This window comes from Apodemus sylvaticus, chromosome 1 (genome assembly GCF_947179515.1).
Source record: "Apodemus sylvaticus chromosome 1, mApoSyl1.1, whole genome shotgun sequence".
Classification (NCBI taxonomy): Eukaryota; Metazoa; Chordata; class Mammalia; order Rodentia; family Muridae; genus Apodemus; species Apodemus sylvaticus.
In genome coordinates, this window is record NC_067472.1 from 96214157 (window position 1) to 96233924 (window position 19768).

General features: G+C 44.4%; 1 protein-coding gene across 2 annotated transcripts in view; it reads left to right on the forward strand.

The window, feature by feature from the left end:
• Scube2 (signal peptide, CUB domain and EGF like domain containing 2) overlaps nucleotides 1-19768 on the forward strand; it is a 69494-nt gene that overhangs the window by 29298 nt on the left and 20428 nt on the right. For both annotated transcript variants that reach the window (XM_052201375.1, XM_052201385.1), the window contains exons 10-16: nucleotides 2227-2343; nucleotides 3577-3699; nucleotides 4120-4236; nucleotides 4452-4535; nucleotides 6192-6296; nucleotides 10374-10529; nucleotides 10892-11095. In XM_052201375.1, the coding sequence (XP_052057335.1) occupies nucleotides 2227-2343; nucleotides 3577-3699; nucleotides 4120-4236; nucleotides 4452-4535; nucleotides 6192-6296; nucleotides 10374-10529; nucleotides 10892-11095 (906 nt within the window). The remainder of the gene's footprint in view (nucleotides 1-2226; nucleotides 2344-3576; nucleotides 3700-4119; nucleotides 4237-4451; nucleotides 4536-6191; nucleotides 6297-10373; nucleotides 10530-10891; nucleotides 11096-19768) is intronic.

Sequence of the window (19768 nt, forward strand, 5' to 3'; positions counted from 1 at the left end):
CATGTGTCTACACACATGAGCGTCTATATACACTCAAGACAAAAGATGTAGCATCTTCTTAAAAAGACACTTTACAGAGCAAGCTAAGCTCTTCTTCCCTCTTTGTTCTTAAAACATAATTTACCAGGCAGTTCAAATACACTCTCCTTTAAATTCGGTGAGTTAATTCTAGATAATTATTTTGTGGTTTTCTTCAGTTTGACTTGGAAAGCAAATTTGCTGCTCCACACAATGTTTCATAATGTATAGGGCAAGAAATATGTTTAAGCTGTGTAAACACATTAAAAAGGAATTAGGAAAATGATCTCATTATTTTTGGCAAAGCAAACGTCCACAGTGAGCAGCTAGCGTGAGCTACTGACCCAGGGCACTTTGCCGGAGACTGACTGATGCTCATAACAGATCTCAAGGAACGGCATCGAGTACAAGGAAAGAAAATGACTTTTTCTCATTTTCCATCCATCGCTCTTGGTTGAACAAATATTTGCACAGAGTCAATTTGCTGAGGAGACAGTCAGGATTTCTGGAAAAAGCCAGGGAAGAAGGGCTTTGCAAGATTTTGCTCTTTATATTTTATATTTTCATTTTTCTTGATCCATTCATGCCTCTCCCCTTCTCTCTCCTCTCTCCTCTTCCCCCTCCCACCCCTGCCTCCTGCCCACCTCTCTCTCTGTGTGTGTGTGTATGTGTGTGTGTGTGTGTGTGTGTGTGTGAGAGAGAGAGAGAGAGAGAGAGAGAGAGAGAGAGAGAGATGTTTGTTGTTATTTTGAGTCTAATCTGGTCCTGATTGACCTGGAAATTGCTTAAACTATGCTGACCTTGAACTCATGGTGATTCTGCTGTCTTTGCCTCCCAAGTGCTAGAATTACAGGCATGCACTACCACATCTGGCTAGCATGTTAAGCACTATCACATCTGGCTAAGATGTTTGCCTTTTACTAACATAGCTTTTCATGGCATGTTGGGTATTGAAAAGTGGTCCAGCCCAATGGTGTGGTCATCATCCACTAAGGGTGACCCAGGCTTGTCTATTTGGAGGCACCAGTTAAAACCATCCCAAGAGTTCTGGGAGTAAGGTGTAGAAAAAAAGTAATCACATCCACAGATTCAGCTGGCGGAGGCTGATTTATCCCTACTAGATGTTAGGTATATAGCCCCCTGTGCCACGGACATAGAGGGTGCAGGGAAGCATAACAAAAACAAGAGGTTTTCCAATTACATCTAATTTAGGTCATAGCCAATCCAGTTTTAGCATCTTCCATAGAATATCACTGAGGGTATTAGTGTGAGTGCATCCTTTTAATGCAGAGGGTGTTAAGACACAGGATTAAGTGGCCTGTTGGGGCCAGAAGAGTAATTCTGCAAGAGAAAGTGAGAAACCAGAATGTATCCAACCAAAGCCTTTTCTCCTTTTGTTTCATCATTTACTAACAAAAATAGAACAGTGATAATGAATAACCAGCATTCATATTATAATAATGTACCCTTAGGGTATGAGCCTATTTTCAGGTACCTTGTTAGCCTTCATTCATATGTCAGTTTGCTTTTTATTGCTGTGACAAAACACCATGAACAAAAGCAACTTGGAGAGTAAAGGGTTTATTTGGCTTACACATCAGATCACAGCCCATTACTCTGGGAAGTCAGGACAGGGACTCAAGCAGGGCAGGAACCTGGAGGCTAGAACTGAAGCAGGAACCTTGGAGAAACTCCTTACTGGCCTTCTCTCCATGGCTTGTTCAGATAGCTTTCTTACACCACTCAGGACAACCTGCCCAGGGGTGGTATCATCCCCCACAGTGGCCTGGACCCTCCTACCTTAGTTATTAATCTGTAAAATGTCCCCACTGACCAGAAATGAGGCATTTTCTCAATTGTGAATCGTCCTTCTCAGATGATCTTAGCTTGTGTCAAGTTGACAAAAACTAAAACAACAAAACCAACAAACCCCACAATTTATATAACTTAAATTACTCAGCCTTGCAAATAAATGTGGGTGAGAGATATCATATGAAGTTCAGAGCAAGTAAAGCTTGCAATAGAACTTACAACCAAGGAACCTGGGAAGACTGTAGTTCCCAGTCAGCTCCGCAGCAGAGAGGATGAGTCGCCCAGTTTTTCTTATATGTGTTGTTTTGCTTTGGTCAGCAACTTGTGATCAGTATCAACACCTCTACTCACACAGCAGAGTTGGTATCAGCTCTGCTCTCTCTTTGATAATTACAGATATGGATGAGTGTTCATTGGAAAGGACCTGTGACCACAGCTGCATCAACTACCCTGGCACATTTATTTGTGCCTGCAACAGAGGGTACACTCTCTATAGCTTCACCCACTGTGGAGGTGAGTGTGTTGCCCGTCTATGGTGAGCCCAAGCCTGGGAGCAAGCCACCCTTGAGGGTCATCTTCCTATTTTGTGACAGAGAGTACAGTTTTGGACAGTATCAACAAGAAAAGCATTTGTTGAAAGGGACATGCTCATGTTTACCCTGCTAGCACATCAGGTATACAATGGAGTACAGAAGACCGACCTCTGTCAGCTGCAGATTCATTGGTGAATCAATTTGAGCTTATATTTGGAGAGTGGGAGAGTCTTGCAGGAGCTGAGACAATATCCCATTGGCTGAAGATAATGCAGTTGTCTTCAGAGAGCACCCAGCAAAGAGTCTTGGCACCCAGCAAAGACACAGTTCTGTTCTGCCTGGGCATAGGCTGCAAAGCCTTGGATCAAGCCCTTCAGTTAGGGCTTGGGTCCAGAAGGGGACACTGACTCTTTCTTTGTTGTGTGCCTGTTTAGCAGTATATGTTCATGTATCGTACCCTTATGGTCAAGTAGGCTGTAGTATATATAAGTCAGCGCCAACTGATTCTCGCTCTACTTTTCTGGCAGTCTGCCATCATTGAGACCAGCTCTAGACTCCAGAACAACTTGTCTAAGGTCTCCATGGTGATCCTAAGTATCTGTGAGATTTGGGGACCACTGGCTGGAACACTTCTTGCCAATTCTCATGCCCTGTGTTTGAGACAGACAGATAATGGTGTTTCTGCTGTAGATGGCTGTGTCTCCCTTCTTTTTCTCTCCACATTGTTGGCACAACTAAAAGCATATCTTCTACCCTACCTATCATGAGACCCCAGTGGGACACACAGATGTCAGCCTGGTTGGGAGGCTGTTTCCAGTTTGGGTCCAGTCCCACGTTGATGGGAATGTAGATGCTCACTGCTTTTCTTCTCTCTTAACTGTAGAAACAGTCCAACAGGGAGTCTTAATTGTGACTCCCTTGGTATGTAGTCCAGAAGATGGTGGAGTTTCAAGTTCAAAGCCCATATGAGGTCTGAGTCTGGACAACTGCAAGTAGTGTGCTTCCTTTCTGAGTGTTCCGGTCAGCGGTTAAAACCTCCCAGCCAAGGCACATGCCAGTGGGGAGTGTGCAGTGGTCAGCTGGCAGGTGCCAAGCACATGCTCCTGAAAATGACTGTCTGTCAACCATGGGACTGGTCTACTGCTTCTTCCTCAAGGGAGAGGCAGTCAGCTCTTGATGTACTGTTGCAACAGGGACCATTTTTGTTCCACAGACACCAACGAGTGCAGCGTCAACAATGGAGGCTGCCAGCAAGTTTGTGTCAACACAGTGGGTGGCTACGAGTGCCAGTGTCATCCGGGGTACAAGCTCCACTGGAATAAAAAAGACTGTGTGGGTAAGAGGCTCCCTCCTTCCATAGTTCCCACGTGGCCGCAGGGTCACCCCAAGTCTGGAGGATTGAGACAATGTGCTTGCATACCCCTCTGGGCCTAAAGTGTGCCTTCCCCTGAAACAGCAACAGCTGGTCCTTAACAAGTCCAAAAACAGGAGATACTTCGCAGGCTCTGTGACATTTAGCTCTGTGCTTCTGCGTCGATTGGAGTGTCCTTCTGTTTCATGGTTGCTTCTCTGCATGAGTACACGCAGACATGTGCCTCTCTGACCTCCGTCGGAGGCAAGGCTTGTGTCAGCCAGGCTGGGCTGGGAGGGAGGTCAGCTCTGCCTTCTTTTCTTGGGGCCTTTGGCGAGCTCCACTCTCATCACACTTGGGTACCTGCTTCCTTTTCCTCAAGCTCCTGTGTTTTGTCCTGTCTAGAAGTGAAGGGTTTCCTGCCCACTAGCATGACACCCCGTGTGTCCCTGCACTGTGGTAAAAGCGGTGGAGGAGACAGGTGCTTCCTAAGATGCCTCTCAGGCGTTCACCTCTCATCAGGTGAGTGGCACACACCCCTGGGAAGGTTCCCATGGCGGGGCCTGTAGATGCTAGACATGCTTGAAGGGCTTTCTGGCTCTGGACCAGGAACTTCTTGACCACCAGAGACCCATGTTCCTATGTGGAGTGGGGTGGGGGTGACTTTAGTTTCTACCAGGATAGCCTGTCATCTTGCTTATGTGTTCTGACAATTCCACATTCTGTCTGTCTGTCAGGACTGCAAGACTCTTACTCTGTCACCTGCGGCTCTTCCTCTCTCAGAAGCAAACAGCAAAAATCAAATGACTCTGCTTTTGGGGGTAATTACCAAACTGTGTTCTTACAGGGCTCATTGTGTATAGTAGGCTTCTTTCGTGAGGTGCTGTTGTTCATGGGGGTGGTTTTGTATGCTTTTTTCTTATCTGGTTGCTGTGAGAATACTATGGGGTGGTCTTGTCCACAGCTGTGGCATCTGATACCTAACTCACTTGTGGAAATCTTACCAAGTGTCCCCTGTGTACTTGGGAGTCTTGTTTAGCCTGGGTGGGTCACCGTATTGCAAGAGGTCCACAGAGCTCTGAAGAGAGCGCATGGATCTCCAAATTCCCTCTATCCCCGAGCACTTTAATAGGGACTGTGTCTGGGACACATGACCTTGGTAGAAGTGGCATGGACAGAATAGGAAAAGTGGGATTCTATCTCAAGAAAGAGTCCCGAACCTATTCTTGTATTTAGTCCTTAGTCATGGGACTAAATACAAGTCCAGTTTTTCTGAAGGCCTCATCTTCCCAGATAAGGATACATTTGCCAGCTTATCACAGTCTGTCCAAATGGAGAATCACATTATATCTTGATGTCTATATTATAAAGATGTCCAAAGTTTGAAATTCCAAGCAAGATGGTAATTTAGAAGTTAAAATGCTCCATCCACTATATACTGTATTCCATAGAGTAGGTTATTTAATACACTTGAAACTCCATGCATTAATTTTAAATATATATTTGAAAAATTAAGTATATAAGTTGGAGACAGGTCTCACTTTGTAATTAACTCCCAAAATGTATTATGTTGTTTAGGGTGACTTTGAATTCATAACAGCCCTCCTGCCTCAGCTACGCGTGTTGGGATTATAGGAGTTTACCTACTTACCTATTATATTTGGCTGCGTCAATTTATTATTATTGCTATTATTATTATTAACCAAAGAAACCAAGGCTCAGAGGAAAAAAAGAACGTACTCAAAGTAACTCAGATAAGAAATAAGAGGGGCTCGGATTCGAATTCAGGCAGTGTGAGTTCAGAGTCTTCAGCACTGTTCTTTGCTATCCTTTCGTATGAATGTTAGGACCATTATCTCATTTAATCCTTGCAATATCCTGGTAGCACAGGTGCTTAACTGTGTGCATTTAACAGATGAGGAACCTGAGATGAGGAAGGTTAAGGAACATGTCGATGTTCTCACAAATCAGAGGGCTTTCAACTAGAAGCATGGGCTCCAGCCCAACATATGGTTAAGCATGATTTTGGGAGAATAGAATTCTGCACTCACTCCATCCCAGATCCCAGAAGTGACAGCCACGTCTGAACTGGCAGTCCCATCTGCCCTGTCCTCTCTGGGAAGACCTCCCTCAACAATCTGACCCAGATTTGAGCTGGGGGACACTTGCCTTCCTTCTCAGAAAGGCCCAGAAATGACCTCATCTTTCATCTGACTTTGGAGACCCTTTTGGGCCCTTTCTCTGTTACCTTTGAACACTGGGTCCATCTCTTTTGAAATAAGGGAGGCTCTAGGTGAACCTGTGCAAGGTAATGGGCACTTCATGATCCAAACTGTTATTGGACCCTCTCAAAGGTTAGAGGGGTTCCTCATCTACAGCCTGTGTGGGGACCCAGCCAGTGGGGGTTTGCCATCATCCACTGGGTATTCTCCTCCTTTGCTGTGGGGATAATTTCTCTCACTTATTTCTTTCTGAAGATGTCATCACCGTCAGGACCAGTGTAACCTTTAAGCTAAATGAAGGCAAGTGTAGTTTGCAAAAGGCCAAGCTGTCTCCCGAGGGCCTACGACCAGCACTACCAGGTATGGAATCAAATGGCTGGCACAGGGTGCATCCCTGCATGTTGGGCGAGGGACCTGTGACCAGTTGAGTAGAGATTGCTACGCAGCTGATGTAAGCACGTGTCAGATGGTACTAAGTTATTCAGAATCTGCAGGGACTTGCTTCTGTAGGGAAGCAGGGCCTGCCCTAGCCCTTGTGCAGTCCTGGGGTTATATTTCACGAGGTCCTTTGTGAAGTCATTGTCGAAGCTCTGGGGGAACCCTGGAGATCATGTGAGTCAGTGGGACTTGAGATGAATCAGCCACTTGTGATCACATTGGGTTGAAGTTTTTAACCTTAGAATTGGGTTGAAGCACACACTATGAAAAAGGGGGTTGACTCAGAAATGAACTCATTGATGAACAAAGCTGGAATATCCAGTGTCCCTGCTGCTATGTATGGTGTTTGGGAACTGTGGTTGTAGCAGAACAAACACTATCCAGGAATAACTGTGCTTACCAAAACAAGCAAAATCTTTTGCAAATTTTCCCTAGCTTTCCTTTCCATCAAAACTTCAGAGAACACTTTTGGAGCTCAAAAGAAACTGAGACATGCATAGACGAGAACGTTCCCCAACCCCTGCCCCTGTCTACCCTCAAACAAATTAACCTGAAGCTCATGCTAGCTAGTTTGACTGCCCCTGGGGGAATGAGCAAGGTGCATTCCAGTGCCTTCCTTGACAGAACACGTGCACCTATCAAAATTATATGCATTCAAGGAATGTGAACGACATAGGAAGATGTCTTCTTGTATAGCTGAGACAGTAGCTGGGTGGTGGTAGTGGCACGACATTCACCCCAGCACTCGGGAGGCAGAGGCAGAGGCAGAGGCAGAGGCAGAGGCAGAGGCAGAGGCAGAGGCAGAGGCAGAGGCAGAGGCAGAGGCAGAGGCAGAGGCAGAGGCAGAGGCAGAGGCAGAGGCAGGCAGATCTCTGAGTTTGAATCCAGCCTAGTGTATAGAGTTCCAGGACAATCAGGGCTACACAGAGAAACCCTATCTCCAAAACCAAACCCAAATGAACAGAAAAGAGATGGAAAGGGGGACAGTATAATTCTATCTGTCTACCCAATCAAAAATTCCCTAAAGTCAAAGGGAAAAGCTCCAGAAAGCTGACTCTCATTAGTAGTCATTGTATCAGGTAGGAGAATGCTGGGCAATTTTGATTTTTTAATTCTATATTTTTTTATATTCTCTTTCCATATTCACACTTTTCTGTAACTTCTATTAGGCATGTTCTTTTAAATGTCACAGATGTATATAGCCATTCTGATTACTGACACCTGTGTACTCTCTTACCTCCCTCGCATCCTTCTCCCCTCTCCCCTTTCCTCCAAGTGATTTCCCACATCCCTGTCTTTTTGTTTTGCTTTGTGACCAACTGAGTTTAACCAGGGCCTTTTGTATGCCCATGGGTTTGGAGCTAACCACTGGAAGCTGTTGGGTTCATCAGTGGGAACACAGCTGAAAAGAATGGCTGTCCGTCCCTCAGAATCATCAGTACACAGTTCAGTAGGGAGGGGTAGTGCCCCATGAGGCTCTCTGATCCATGATTGACAGGTGGCAGCCCCAGTGGAGGTAGCTGCAGCTGCTCTGCAGTCACTGGTTGTATCGTGGATGGAAGACAGTGTTTCACAGGCCCTCTCTCTGTCTTCCTTCCTTCTCTTAGATTCTTTATATTCCCTCTTCCAAGATGTCCCCGGGCCTTAACCAGTGTCAGAAATGTGCTGGTTAGGGCTGAGTCTTTTTTTTTTTTATATACCTTTAAATTATGAAAGTATTTTTTATTTTGTTTTATGTGTATGGGTGTTTTGACTTCATGTGTATCTGTGCACCACATATGTGCCTGGTGCTCAAGGAGGGCAGAAGAGAAAGTGTCTGATCTCTTGGAACTGGAGTTACAAACAGTCCTGAGTAACCTGTGGGTGTTGGAAATCAAACCTGGTCCCCCTAAAAGAGTAGCCAGTGCTCTTAAGCACTGAGCTCTCTCTCTCTCCAGTGTCACCTCGTTTTAAAGATCTGTTTTTATTTTCAATGATGTGGATGGGTGTGGGTATGTATATAGGTATATACATGTAAGTGTGGTGCCTGCGGAGCCCAGGGGTGTCAGCTTTCTTGGGAGCCACCCAATGTGGGTGCTGATGATCAAACTCTGGGCCCCTGCAGGAATGGTTTGGGCTCTTAACCACCAAGCTGTCTCCCCAGCCCAGGCAAGTATTACTTAAAAATAGATTTGGTCTAGCGTGTACTTAATAGATTGGACCCGCCTTAAAATCAGATGTTAACAGCAGGGGGAGCTGAGTGCAGGGTGTGCAGGAACTCTGTGCCTTTCTGTAAATCTAAACTTACTTCAAAATACAAAGTTTTAAGTTAAATATAGGGACTCACACCTATGATTCCAGTACTTGCGGGTGGAGGCACGAGACTGTGTGAGTTCAAGGTCAGTTCTGAGTACACAGTGAACTCCAGGCTGGCCTGGAGCACCTAGTGAACTTTGTAAAAAAAAAAAAAAACAAAATAAATAGATACAAATAGTATCAAGGCCAGTGAGATGCCTCAGTTGGTCAAGGTGGCTGCTGAGTTTGATCCCCCAAGACCCACACGGATGGAAGAAGGAGAAAGCGACTCCTGCAGGCTGTCCTCCGACTCCCACATGCACTCTTCCTCGTGTGGCACACGTGAGCTTCGGCACATGTACAACCACCCACATGAACGTACACACATCACAAATCATGTAAAAGTAGTTTTAATGTAGGTATTGGAGAGAAAGGAAAACAAGTTCAGCTTTAGCATCTGCTTAAGCTTTGAGTTTAGCTCTTTAAAGTTTAAAAAATAGGACTGAAAAGATGCCTCAGATTGAGAGCACTGGCTGCTTTTCTAACGGACCCAGCTTCGGTTCCCAGCACCCATGCTGGGCAGCTCTGAACTGCCTGTAACTCTAGTTCCAGGGCATCTGATGCCCTCCTTAGGACCTGCACATATGTGGCACATACACATATATTTCATATACACTTATACAAAAGTAAAAATATGTTTTAAAACTATAAAATATATGTTTGGGGGAAAATAGAGGTAGAAAATGAACCTGTCTCTTCCTCTGGTCTGTTGCTTTGTACTTAAAGTCTATGGCACATATAACCTTTAGTTCCATAAAGTAAGTTTTAAAAAGATGTGGAAATAGCTGGGTGGTGGCAGCACATGCCTTAATCCCAGCACTCAGGAGGCAGAGGCAGGCATATCTCTGTGCGTTCGAGACCAGCCTGGTCTACAGAGCAAGTTCCAGGACAGCCAAAGCTGAACAGAGAAACCTTGTCTCAGAAAAAAAAAAAAAAAAAAACCGAAACAAAACCAAACAAACAAACAAAAACACCCCAAGACATGCAAATAGATTTTGTGGAGAAACATCCTGCTTTGTAAGTTTGGTTTGGTTTACTTTTGTCTGTTGAGAGTCAACAGATTCAGCAGAAGTGCGGAGCAGAGGGGCTGCCAGGACAGTCAGGAGTAGGTAAAGGCAAAGGCTGGCTTAGAGCAAGCATTCCACTGTCGCCCTGTTTGGTTCTGTTGACTCTTTGTGCCATTTACTGTTTGCGGCTGTAACATGAGACACACCGCTGATGTCTGCTTTCTCTCCCCTTGGGGTGGGCTTGCAGCAATAGATGAAAGCAATAGATGCTTTCCTTCCTTCCATTTGACGCTTCAGCATCTGCTCAGGCTATCCCAGTGCAGCGGTGAGAAAAACCACCATGAAAATGCCCCTGCCTTAGCCAACTGTCAAAAAAAAAAAAAAAATACCCAGCCCCCGTTCTTGTCCTCTGCTGTCACTGGCCAGTGGGAGACATTCGGCCTTCACCCGTGAAAAGAATGTTCAAGAGCTTGGCTGTAAAGTTACATAGGAATGAAAATGTCCCGGCTCCAGGCTTGGGGCTGGCAACGGCTCGGCATGTGGAGTGAATCACGCACTCCCTGGAGGGTTGTAATGAAATGTTTACTGAGCTCTAGCAAATGCTGAGCTCAGAGCTCTGCCAGGACTTGGCTTCCGATCATTTTGTTTCTTCATACAGAGAGGCACAGCTCAGTAAAGGAGAGCTTCCAGTACGTAAACCTCACATGCAGCCCTGGCAAGCAAGTCCCGGGAGCCCTTGGCCGACTGAATGCCCCTAAGGAAATGTTTATCACGGTTGAGTTTGAACGGGAAACTTACAAAAAGGAGGTGACAGGTTGGTCTGAAAGCCATCTGCGGTGCGAGGCTTCTCACAGCTTGTCCCTTCTCTCTTTGCCTTTCATTTCCCATCATTCCTGGGGGTGGGGGTGGGGGCAGAAACTAGTGCAAGTACTCAAGTATCTCCTGTTTGATTTTCACTCCACAAATTACACTAATTGGTTTCAAACCTGATAAAACTTCATAAAACCCAAAACTACCATTTGGGTCCCATAAATTTGTGTTTGAATTGAATGCTGCCCAGGTTGCCAGGTTCCCAGCTCCGGAGGACTTGGGGTGTTGTTGTTGGGCCACTGGACATCCTAGCAGCAGCCTGAGGACCCCTCCCCATGCTGCTGTCCCCCCCCCCCATTTCTGCAGCTTCCTGCAATCTGAGCTGCATGGTGAAGCGGACAGAGAAGAGGCTGAGGAAAGCTATTCGCACACTCAAGAAGGCTGCCCACAGGGAGCAGCTCCACCTGCAGCTCTCCAGCGTGGACCTCGATGTGGCTAAAAAGTCCTCCAGAGTGTCAGAACAGCAGGAGACGTGCGGAGTGGGCCAGGGTCCTGAAGAAAGCCAGTGTGGTGAGTAGCCAAGGTGTGATTACTGACAGACAGGTAGACAAGGGAGCCGACCACAGGCCTGGGCTCCCTGCCTTCTCTGGGCTCACTCCAGAGAACACTCTGGATGTTTTTCTTCACCAGTAGCTGTTGTATGTTCACCAGCCCTGGCACTCCCCAGTTGCTGAGGTGTGACTTAACTGTCTTTTCCTCATACTTGGCAGGTTTGCTGGCTGGTGGCAGGCAGTACCTGCAGAGCTGAGGATCAGAAAGGCAAACGCAGTGCTGCCTGGTTAGGACAGGATGCAAGGCACCTACACTCTATGGTCACAGTTTCTGTAGTTACTACTTTCCGGCTTATTACTCAGTCCTGCCCATAGATCTGTGCAAAAGCGAAAGCCAGAGGCTGCATAGGTGCCTCGGAGACACCTGGGCCTCAGGCCAAGGCTCCAAGCAGTGTCAGTGCCATGGTGTGCTGTTGCTCTGTGTATGTGTGTGTGTTTCAGAGCAAATGTTGTTTCTGAATTCATCAAGAGGCTCCAGGACAAGAGACTCTAGGATGGTCTGATGTGACATTTACTCTGTGCAGTTACAAGAGATGCTGCCTGAAGGGCCTCACAGAAGGAAGTCTGAGCCTCCCTTGAGAGTGCCGGTGTGATTGATTTGGTTCTTATCTGTTAGGAACGGAACATTGCCTTCGCTCCTTAGATCTAGTGATAGTCTTACTGGGCGGGGACCAGCATCTCCTACAGGCAACAAAAATGAATGCAGCGGTCTAAGTTCAGTTGCTTAGAATCTCACCGGTGTGAGATACCTCGGGGAGGTAAAGCACATGCCAGGCAAACACAAGAGCCTGAATTTGGCCCCTGGCACCCACATCAAAAGCCAGGCTTGGTAGCACACACTTGCAATCCTGCTACTGGAGAGGCAGAGACAGGATCACGGGAGCTTGCTGGCCAGCCAGCCTTGCCTAATTGGTCCTAATGAGAGACCATGTCTCAAAAAATGGCTGCGTGTTATCTGGGGAACAGTCTAGGTTGCCTTCTGATCTCCACATGTATGCACATGCATGTGCATGCACATATGCACATATACACCCCATACATACTCTGCACATGCCCCCAAATAGTAGTAGTAGGGTTTTTTTGTTTGTTTGTTTTTTGTTTTAAGATTGAATTAATAGCCTAATTCCAAAGTCTGTTTCACTCCTGTGTAAGGTGAAGTTCAGTAACCAGATTCTCTGAGAAGGAGCAGCTAGCTGTCTGTTCCTAAGGATCAGTAGACTGTTGGGGGTAGGAAGTTGGCTGGTATTTCTGCATGGGCACAGCTGAAGCTAGCTTTGTTCTGGAGAACTTTCAGCGAGAGCCACTGCTCCAACCTGCTGCTTCGCCAAAGCTTAGAGAAGATGGAGCGTAAGTGTCCACAAGGGGCCAGTTCCCAGATAATCGTGCCTCTTACTCCAGCAAACTTCTTAAAAAGAAAAGAGGGCAATAAACCAAGCTGGCTGGCTTCTCATTTGGACTCCAGTCTCCATACCAAATTAGTGACAAGAGCTGGCTCTTGCTGCCCTGCTTTCTAGGGTGAGTGGAATGAACTCTTGGACAAACGGGCAGGCAGGCAGGCCCTCTTTCTAGACTCTGGGAGCTGAATTACTGCCCCTCCCTTTTCAGGCCTGTGGGAGTAAGGGCCTGTGGGTTCATAAAGAAACTTTGTGGACAGTCAAGAATTCAGGAAAACTAGTGTCAAGTCCTGTGGACCCTCAGGGATCATGTCAGCATAAGAAGAGGAGCAGGCCGTACTAAATGACTTAGGCCAATTGGCCACAAACCCATAGAGTTAAGTATATGAATGTGTCCCTGATAGGCCTATCAGCTAAATTTGGTTTGTTTCTTAAAGAGGCAGCATGTTTCCCAAGAGCTTTCACTAACTCTCGATGAGTCTAGTGTCCAACATGGGACCAGGTCAGGCCACAATGTGGAAGACTTTCCTGGGGGAAGAACACAGCCCAAGAATTGTTAGTGAGGGAGGATTAGGTACAAAGAAGGATCCAGTACACTGTTTAGAAAGTACTTGGGAGGCTGTGAGAAGGCTCAGCAGGTAAAGGTACTTGTAGCCAAGGCTGGCCACTGAGTTTGATGCCTGGGATGCTCAGAGTGGGAGGGGAGAACTCCTGAAAGTTGCCCAGGCCTGTAGATATTTTTGAATATCAATGAACTCTAGTCGGCGCACAATGGAGCCAAGCCTAGGATAGTTCTTGGTCCATTTTAGACAATATTTTCAGCTTCTGTTTATTATTGTTCTTGTTACTATAGCAAAACACTGAAGGTTGGATACCTTTACAAAGAGAGAGGTCTATGATTCTACATATCAATTGTAAAAGGGCCACATCTCATGATGGCCTTCTTTTGGTCATAGTCTCAAGGAGGCCATGGCCTCAGATGGGCTCACATGTGGCTCTTGATTTTTTCCACGTTTTTTTTTTTTTTTTTCTTTCCTGTTTTGCTCTCTTCGTGTCTTACTGTGTGGTCCTGGCTCCTGAACTCATGGATTTGACTGATTTGACTGATCCTCCTGCCTCAGCCTCCTGAGCACCTGAAGTTATTCTCCCTATTTTTTTTTTTTTTTTTTGAGACAGGTTTTCTCTGTGTAGCTGTCCTGGAGCTCACTGTAGATCAGGCAGCCTTGAATTCAAGCAATCCTCCTGCCTCTGCCTCCCAAGTGCAATTTAAGTCAATACTTAAATGAGGATTGAATTTCAACATGTATCTTTCAAACCATAGCAGATCCCCAAGAAGGTGTTTTGAATGACCTGAAAGGAGACTGGAAACCATTATGCTTCTCTTTTTAATTATAAGTGTGGAATAATATATTTCAAATGGTACAGTAATATATAACACTGAGCATTATCCCCACAGCTCCCTAATCCTACTTCTCAACACTGTTAACATGTGATGTTTTTATATGCTTTTATGCATACAAATTATTTTTCATCAATAACTATTTATTAAGCTCCTGCTGTGTACTAGGTACCATTGTAGATGCTGAGAGACTCCAGCCATGAAGGAGACTAATAAAAAAATCCTACCATGTGCCAGATACCATTGTAGATGCTGAGACTCCAGCAGTGAAGACTAGTAAAAAGCTCCTACTGTGTGCCAGGTACCATTGTGATGCTGAGAATCCAGGAAAGGAGATAGACTAGCAAAAGTCTTAGCCCTCTTGAAGTTTATAATTTTAAAAGAAAGAAGCAGGTAGCTGTCCCCTAAGGCAGGACACAGATTATCCATCAAATGGTGACAAGGATATGGAGAACAAGCCACAGGGAAGTGAAACAGGAAGAGCCCAGGTGAGGTGAGGAGCAGGGAAGGAGGGATCCTGTTCTCCATGATGAAGATGAGGTCAGAGAAGGCCACTACAAAGCGTGATGGTATAGACACGCAAAGGAAAGAGAAAGTGAACGTGGGGTGTTTGGATGAAGTGTTCCAGGCAAAGGAATAGGCAGTGGAACAAAACCCTATAAGTATTAGACGGGAGCACAGGATGATGGGTGCTGGGGGTGAGGCAGACCTCAGGGCAGTAGCAGAGGCCAGTTCGCTCCAGGATAGGAATCAGCATGCTTTCCTACCCATGGTTCTGGAGCTCAACCCAGGGCCTCACACACTCTGCACTGCCAGCCTGTATCTAAGATATCAGCATCGGTCAGCTTGGCTCCTGTGAGGAGACAGTGATGTGATTCCTGATTTTCCTTTCACAAACAGCAACTGTGGATAGCCTTCTTTATGCATATACCAATATTCTTGAAGGCTGCATTTCTGGAAGTCTAATGGCCAAATCAAGAACATGCACATATAAACATTGGTAGATATTGCCAACTTATTCTTCCAAATCCCCCCTCAAAGCATGCGCCTTCAGCATCACTTGAGTCTTTAATGTCTCATGTCCTCAAGTATATGAAATAGTTATCATTGATCTTTTTAATCTTTGCAAACTCAGTAAGGAAAAAAAGCCACTAATTTTTTGATCATCAAGAGCACACAAATATACTGTCTTAAATTATTTATATTTTTCTAAGAACATTAATAGATTTTTGTCTATTTATATTAAATTGTAATTTAATGTAAAGAAATTATTTACAAAATTTAAAAATATATTTTATATTTAGAATGTTTAAATATTTTATTAAAAATTTTTAAATCAGTGAATACAGAAGTCTATGTTCAGTTGCTTAAAATCTCACTGGTGGGAGATACTTCGGGTCAGAAAAAAAATATTAGCCAAGCATAATGGTGCACACCTTTAATCCCAGCACACAGGAGGCAGAGGCAGGCTGATCTCTGTGAGGTGAAGTCATCCTGGTCACCATAGCTAGTTCCAGAATAGCCAGGGATACATAGTGATAGCCTATCTTGAAACAAAACAATAAATAAAAAATGAAAAAAAAAAAACTTAGGTCAGATTAGATAGTTCCACAGGTGAGTGGGGTTTGCCACTAAACCCGATGATCTAAGTTCAGTCTCTAAGTTCCACATGGTGTAAATACAGAACCAGCTCCCTCAAGTACTCCTTCCTTTATCCCACATCCATGCTGTTGTATGCATATGTGCACACGTGCTCATGTGTACACACTTAGATAAAAATAATTTAAAATTTTTTAAAAAATAAAATTTAAAATTCCAAGTTATATCAAAGACTCACTTGATCAAATTGGAAACCTTTCTTATTGCCAGTTGTACGGAGAGAAGTTTATGCACTTGGCATTTAGGGGCAGCCTGTTCTTCCAGTAACCTTTGTACCATCTGTGATCAACTTTAGCAAGATGTCAGAAAAGAAAAGCAATTCTGGGACTAGGGACATGGCTCAGTAGATAAAGAGCTTGCTGTACGAGAATGAAGATCTGAGTTTGCGTCCCCTGCACCTGCATAGGAAGCCAGGCATGGTGACATGTGCCTGTAATCCCTGTGCTGGCAAACAGAGTCAGGCAGGCCGCTGGAGCTCACGGGCTGGCCGGCTGATTTAATTGGTTAGCTCCAGATCTCAGTGTGAAATCCTTTCTCAAAAAGGAAGGGAGAGAGGAATTGTAAAAGATACCCAACATACGTGTCCGACATCTCCTTGCAACTGCACATACAGGTATACACATGAACATGTTCACGAATATACACACAGATATACATACAAACAAATAACTAGGAAGGCAACTCTATTTTACAAAGAACAGATTCCTGGGCTAAGGCTGCAGCTCCTGGTAGAGTTGTTGTTGTTTTAATTGTTTTGTATTGTTTATTTGTTTGTTGTTTTTTGCCTTTTTTGTTGCACATAAGTGAAGCCCTGGGGTTGTTCTTGAGGGGCTGGCGTTGATGGAGAGGTTAAGAGCACTCCCAGAGGACTTGGGATTGATTCTGGCACTCACATGGCAGCTCACGACTGTCTGCAGCCCCAGTCCCAGGGCATCTAAGGCTACTAGGTATACGCATGGTTCACAGACACATGTGTAGACAAAACAGCTGTTCACATTAAATAAGTAAATAAATATTTAAAAAAGAAATACATTTAATAAACTAAACATACTAGACTAGGTGATACATGCCTGAAGCCCCAGAATTCAGGAGGCTAAAGCAGGAAGATTAAAAGGTTTTAGCCAACCAGATCAGTACAGTGAGACTTTGTCTCAACAATAGCAAGAATATAATTTAGTAAACTGTTGGCATTTATCAACTACTTACAATGTGTTCAGCATTACTATGCTAAGTGCTTTGTGTATTTCTCACTTAATCCCTACAAGTCTGTATTATATTGTGCCCTTTTTATAGACAAGAATAGAAGACATAGAAAAATAACTCCCACCCCCTGCTAATTTCAACCAGCAAGTAAATGTCAGAGGCAAAACTTAAATCCAAGTCTGAATCAAGAGCCCATGTTTCTGACCCTCGCAGTATGAGGACCTTCCTGAGCAGGGCCTGAGCCCTGAGATCATCCCTTCAGACTATACTTGGAAACAAAGCCAACTGTCCAATCTGTGGTGGGTAGCGAGGAGCTCCGGATAAAATAAGATGCCATCTTGTGAGTTACACTGGGCAAGGTCAGATAGAGAAGTCTTCCTCAAAGAGGGATGCCTAAGCCAAGTCTGGACGGAGGCTGTTGATGGTGGTTGAGGAAAAGCATTCAGACAGTGGCACAGCCTAATCAGGAAAGAGCCTGGCCTGCACGTCAGTGTCAGAACTTGGAGATCTAGGCAGGATAATTATTAGCCTCAAGGGCAGGCATGGCCAAGCACAGAAGACCTGAAATATGCTATAAGGAGCTTCAGTTTCACCATTCAATGACATGTTGTTTGTCTTAGCTAGGGTTTCTATCACTGTGATAAGCACCATGACCAAAAGTAACTCAGGGAAAAAAGGGTTTATTTCCACTTATATGTCTCAATCGTGGTTCATTGTGAAGAGAAGTCAGGACAAGAACTCAAGGCAAGAACTGAAGAGACCACAGAGGACACTGGTTTACTGGTTTCCTCGGTTTGCTTTCCTGGTGCTTTTGTTATTAGACTAAACTTTAATGGCTGAACCATCTCTCCAGACCTCAGTTTGCTTTTTTTATACACCCTTGGGCCACCTGCCCAAGCAAGGCACCATTCACAGTGGCCTAGGCTCTTCCACGTCAATCACTAATCAAGAAAATCCCAGAGTTGCCTACCAGCTAATTTAATGGAGGCATTTTTCCAATTGAAGTTCCCACTTCCCAGATAGGTCTATGTTTGTTTGGGTTGAGTTGACAAAACAACAACAACAACAACAACAAACACACAAAACACACACACACACAAAAATAACCACCCCCCAAAAAACTCCCAAGCAGGACAGTTATATTAGAGATTTAGTCAAGAATTGTCTGGGTCATATGTGTACTTGAGCATGATGGGACAAACAAGAACAATCTTCCTGCCTGTATTGGAGGAGGTAGGGCTACAGGCAGAAAGACTGGCTGAGAAATTTTCAGTATATCACATAAGAGGTACTGATATCCAGAGGCATTGGATGGAGAGGAGAGCACAGTAGCTCAGAGGCACGTTTAGGAGGACAGGGTGACATTTGTTAAGATCATGGGTCAGAATCTGCAAAGAGAAAGTGCTAGGGTTCAGCTATTTCTGAGTCTGCCACTCACCTCCTGTATGCCCCTCACCTCACTCAAACATCTTAGGAGGCAGTCTCACAGACATAGTCAAAGGTTTGTCTCCTAGGTGATTCCTAATCCTGTCAAATTGACAGTTGATATTAAGTGTGGCAAGTGTCCACAGCAGCTGGACATACATAAAACGTCATATCTTCCCTCCTGTCATATTCTGTAATCATCTGCTCCACCTTACTTCCTGTTGTAATGAATACCCTGCGGGCACAGGCAAGTATGCCTAGCCAAGGCCTGTTTTTCTCTCCAGTAGATGGAGCCTACACCCTCCATTCCTTACCTCTGTTGCTGTGCCCTACTTCTCCAGAGTTCTTTCTTTGTGAGACCCTGGCTGACCTCACACAAACTATGACCTTTCTCATGAAACAAACCACCCCTCTATCAATTATTCCTTGTGTGTCCCATCATGCTCAAAATAGATAGATAGATGATAGATAGATAGATAGATAGATAGATAGATAGATAGATAGACAGACAGATAGATGAAAGGATGGGTGGATGGATAGATGAATAGATAGAGGATGGATGGATGGATGGATAAATAGATGATAGATGATAGAGGATGATGGATAGATAGATAGTGGATAGATGATAAAAGATGAACAGATAGACAAATGATGGATGGATAGATGGATGGAAGATAGATGGATGGATAGATAAATAGGTAGATGATAGATGGAGGATGATGGATGGATAGATAGAAGATGAATGACAAGTGATGGATGGATGAATTGATGGATGGACAGATAAAGGATAGATGATAGATGATGGGTGGATAGACAGATAGATGATAGAGAATAATGGGTGGATAGATAGAAGATGAATGACAAGTGATGGATGGATGAATTGATGGATGGACAGATAAAGGATAGATGATAGATGATGGGTGGATAGACAGATAGATAGATGATAGAGAATAATGGGTAGATAGATAGAAGATGGATAGCTAGCTAGCTAGATAAATGATGGATGCATAGATAGAGGATGGATAGATAGATGATGGATGGATGGACAGATAGACGATAGATAAAGGATAATGGATAGATAATGAATGGATAGATAGATGGACAGATAGACGATAGATAAAGGATAATGGATAGATAATGAATGGATAGATAGATGGATAGATAGATGATAGATGGATGGATAGATAGATAATAGAGGATGATGGTTAGAATGATTGACAGATAATGGATGGATGGTAAATAGAGGATGGATAAGTAAATAGATCGATAGATAATAGATGGAGGATGGATGGGTGGATAAATGGATAGAAAAATAGATAGATAGTGACTCCCAATTTCTCTCTCTCTCTGCAGTGTATGTATCTTTCTCTATCTCCTTATTATATATTTGAACTTATTACTGTTTTTCTTGTACTACTAGCTAATATAAGCAATAAATAATAAAAGATAGAATAAGCATAAATAAACATAATTTTAACTAGTTTCCTCTTTAGGTATACTCTGTCCAAGTTGGCAAGGTTCATTGTTGTTCATGCTGCTGTAAATACATTTC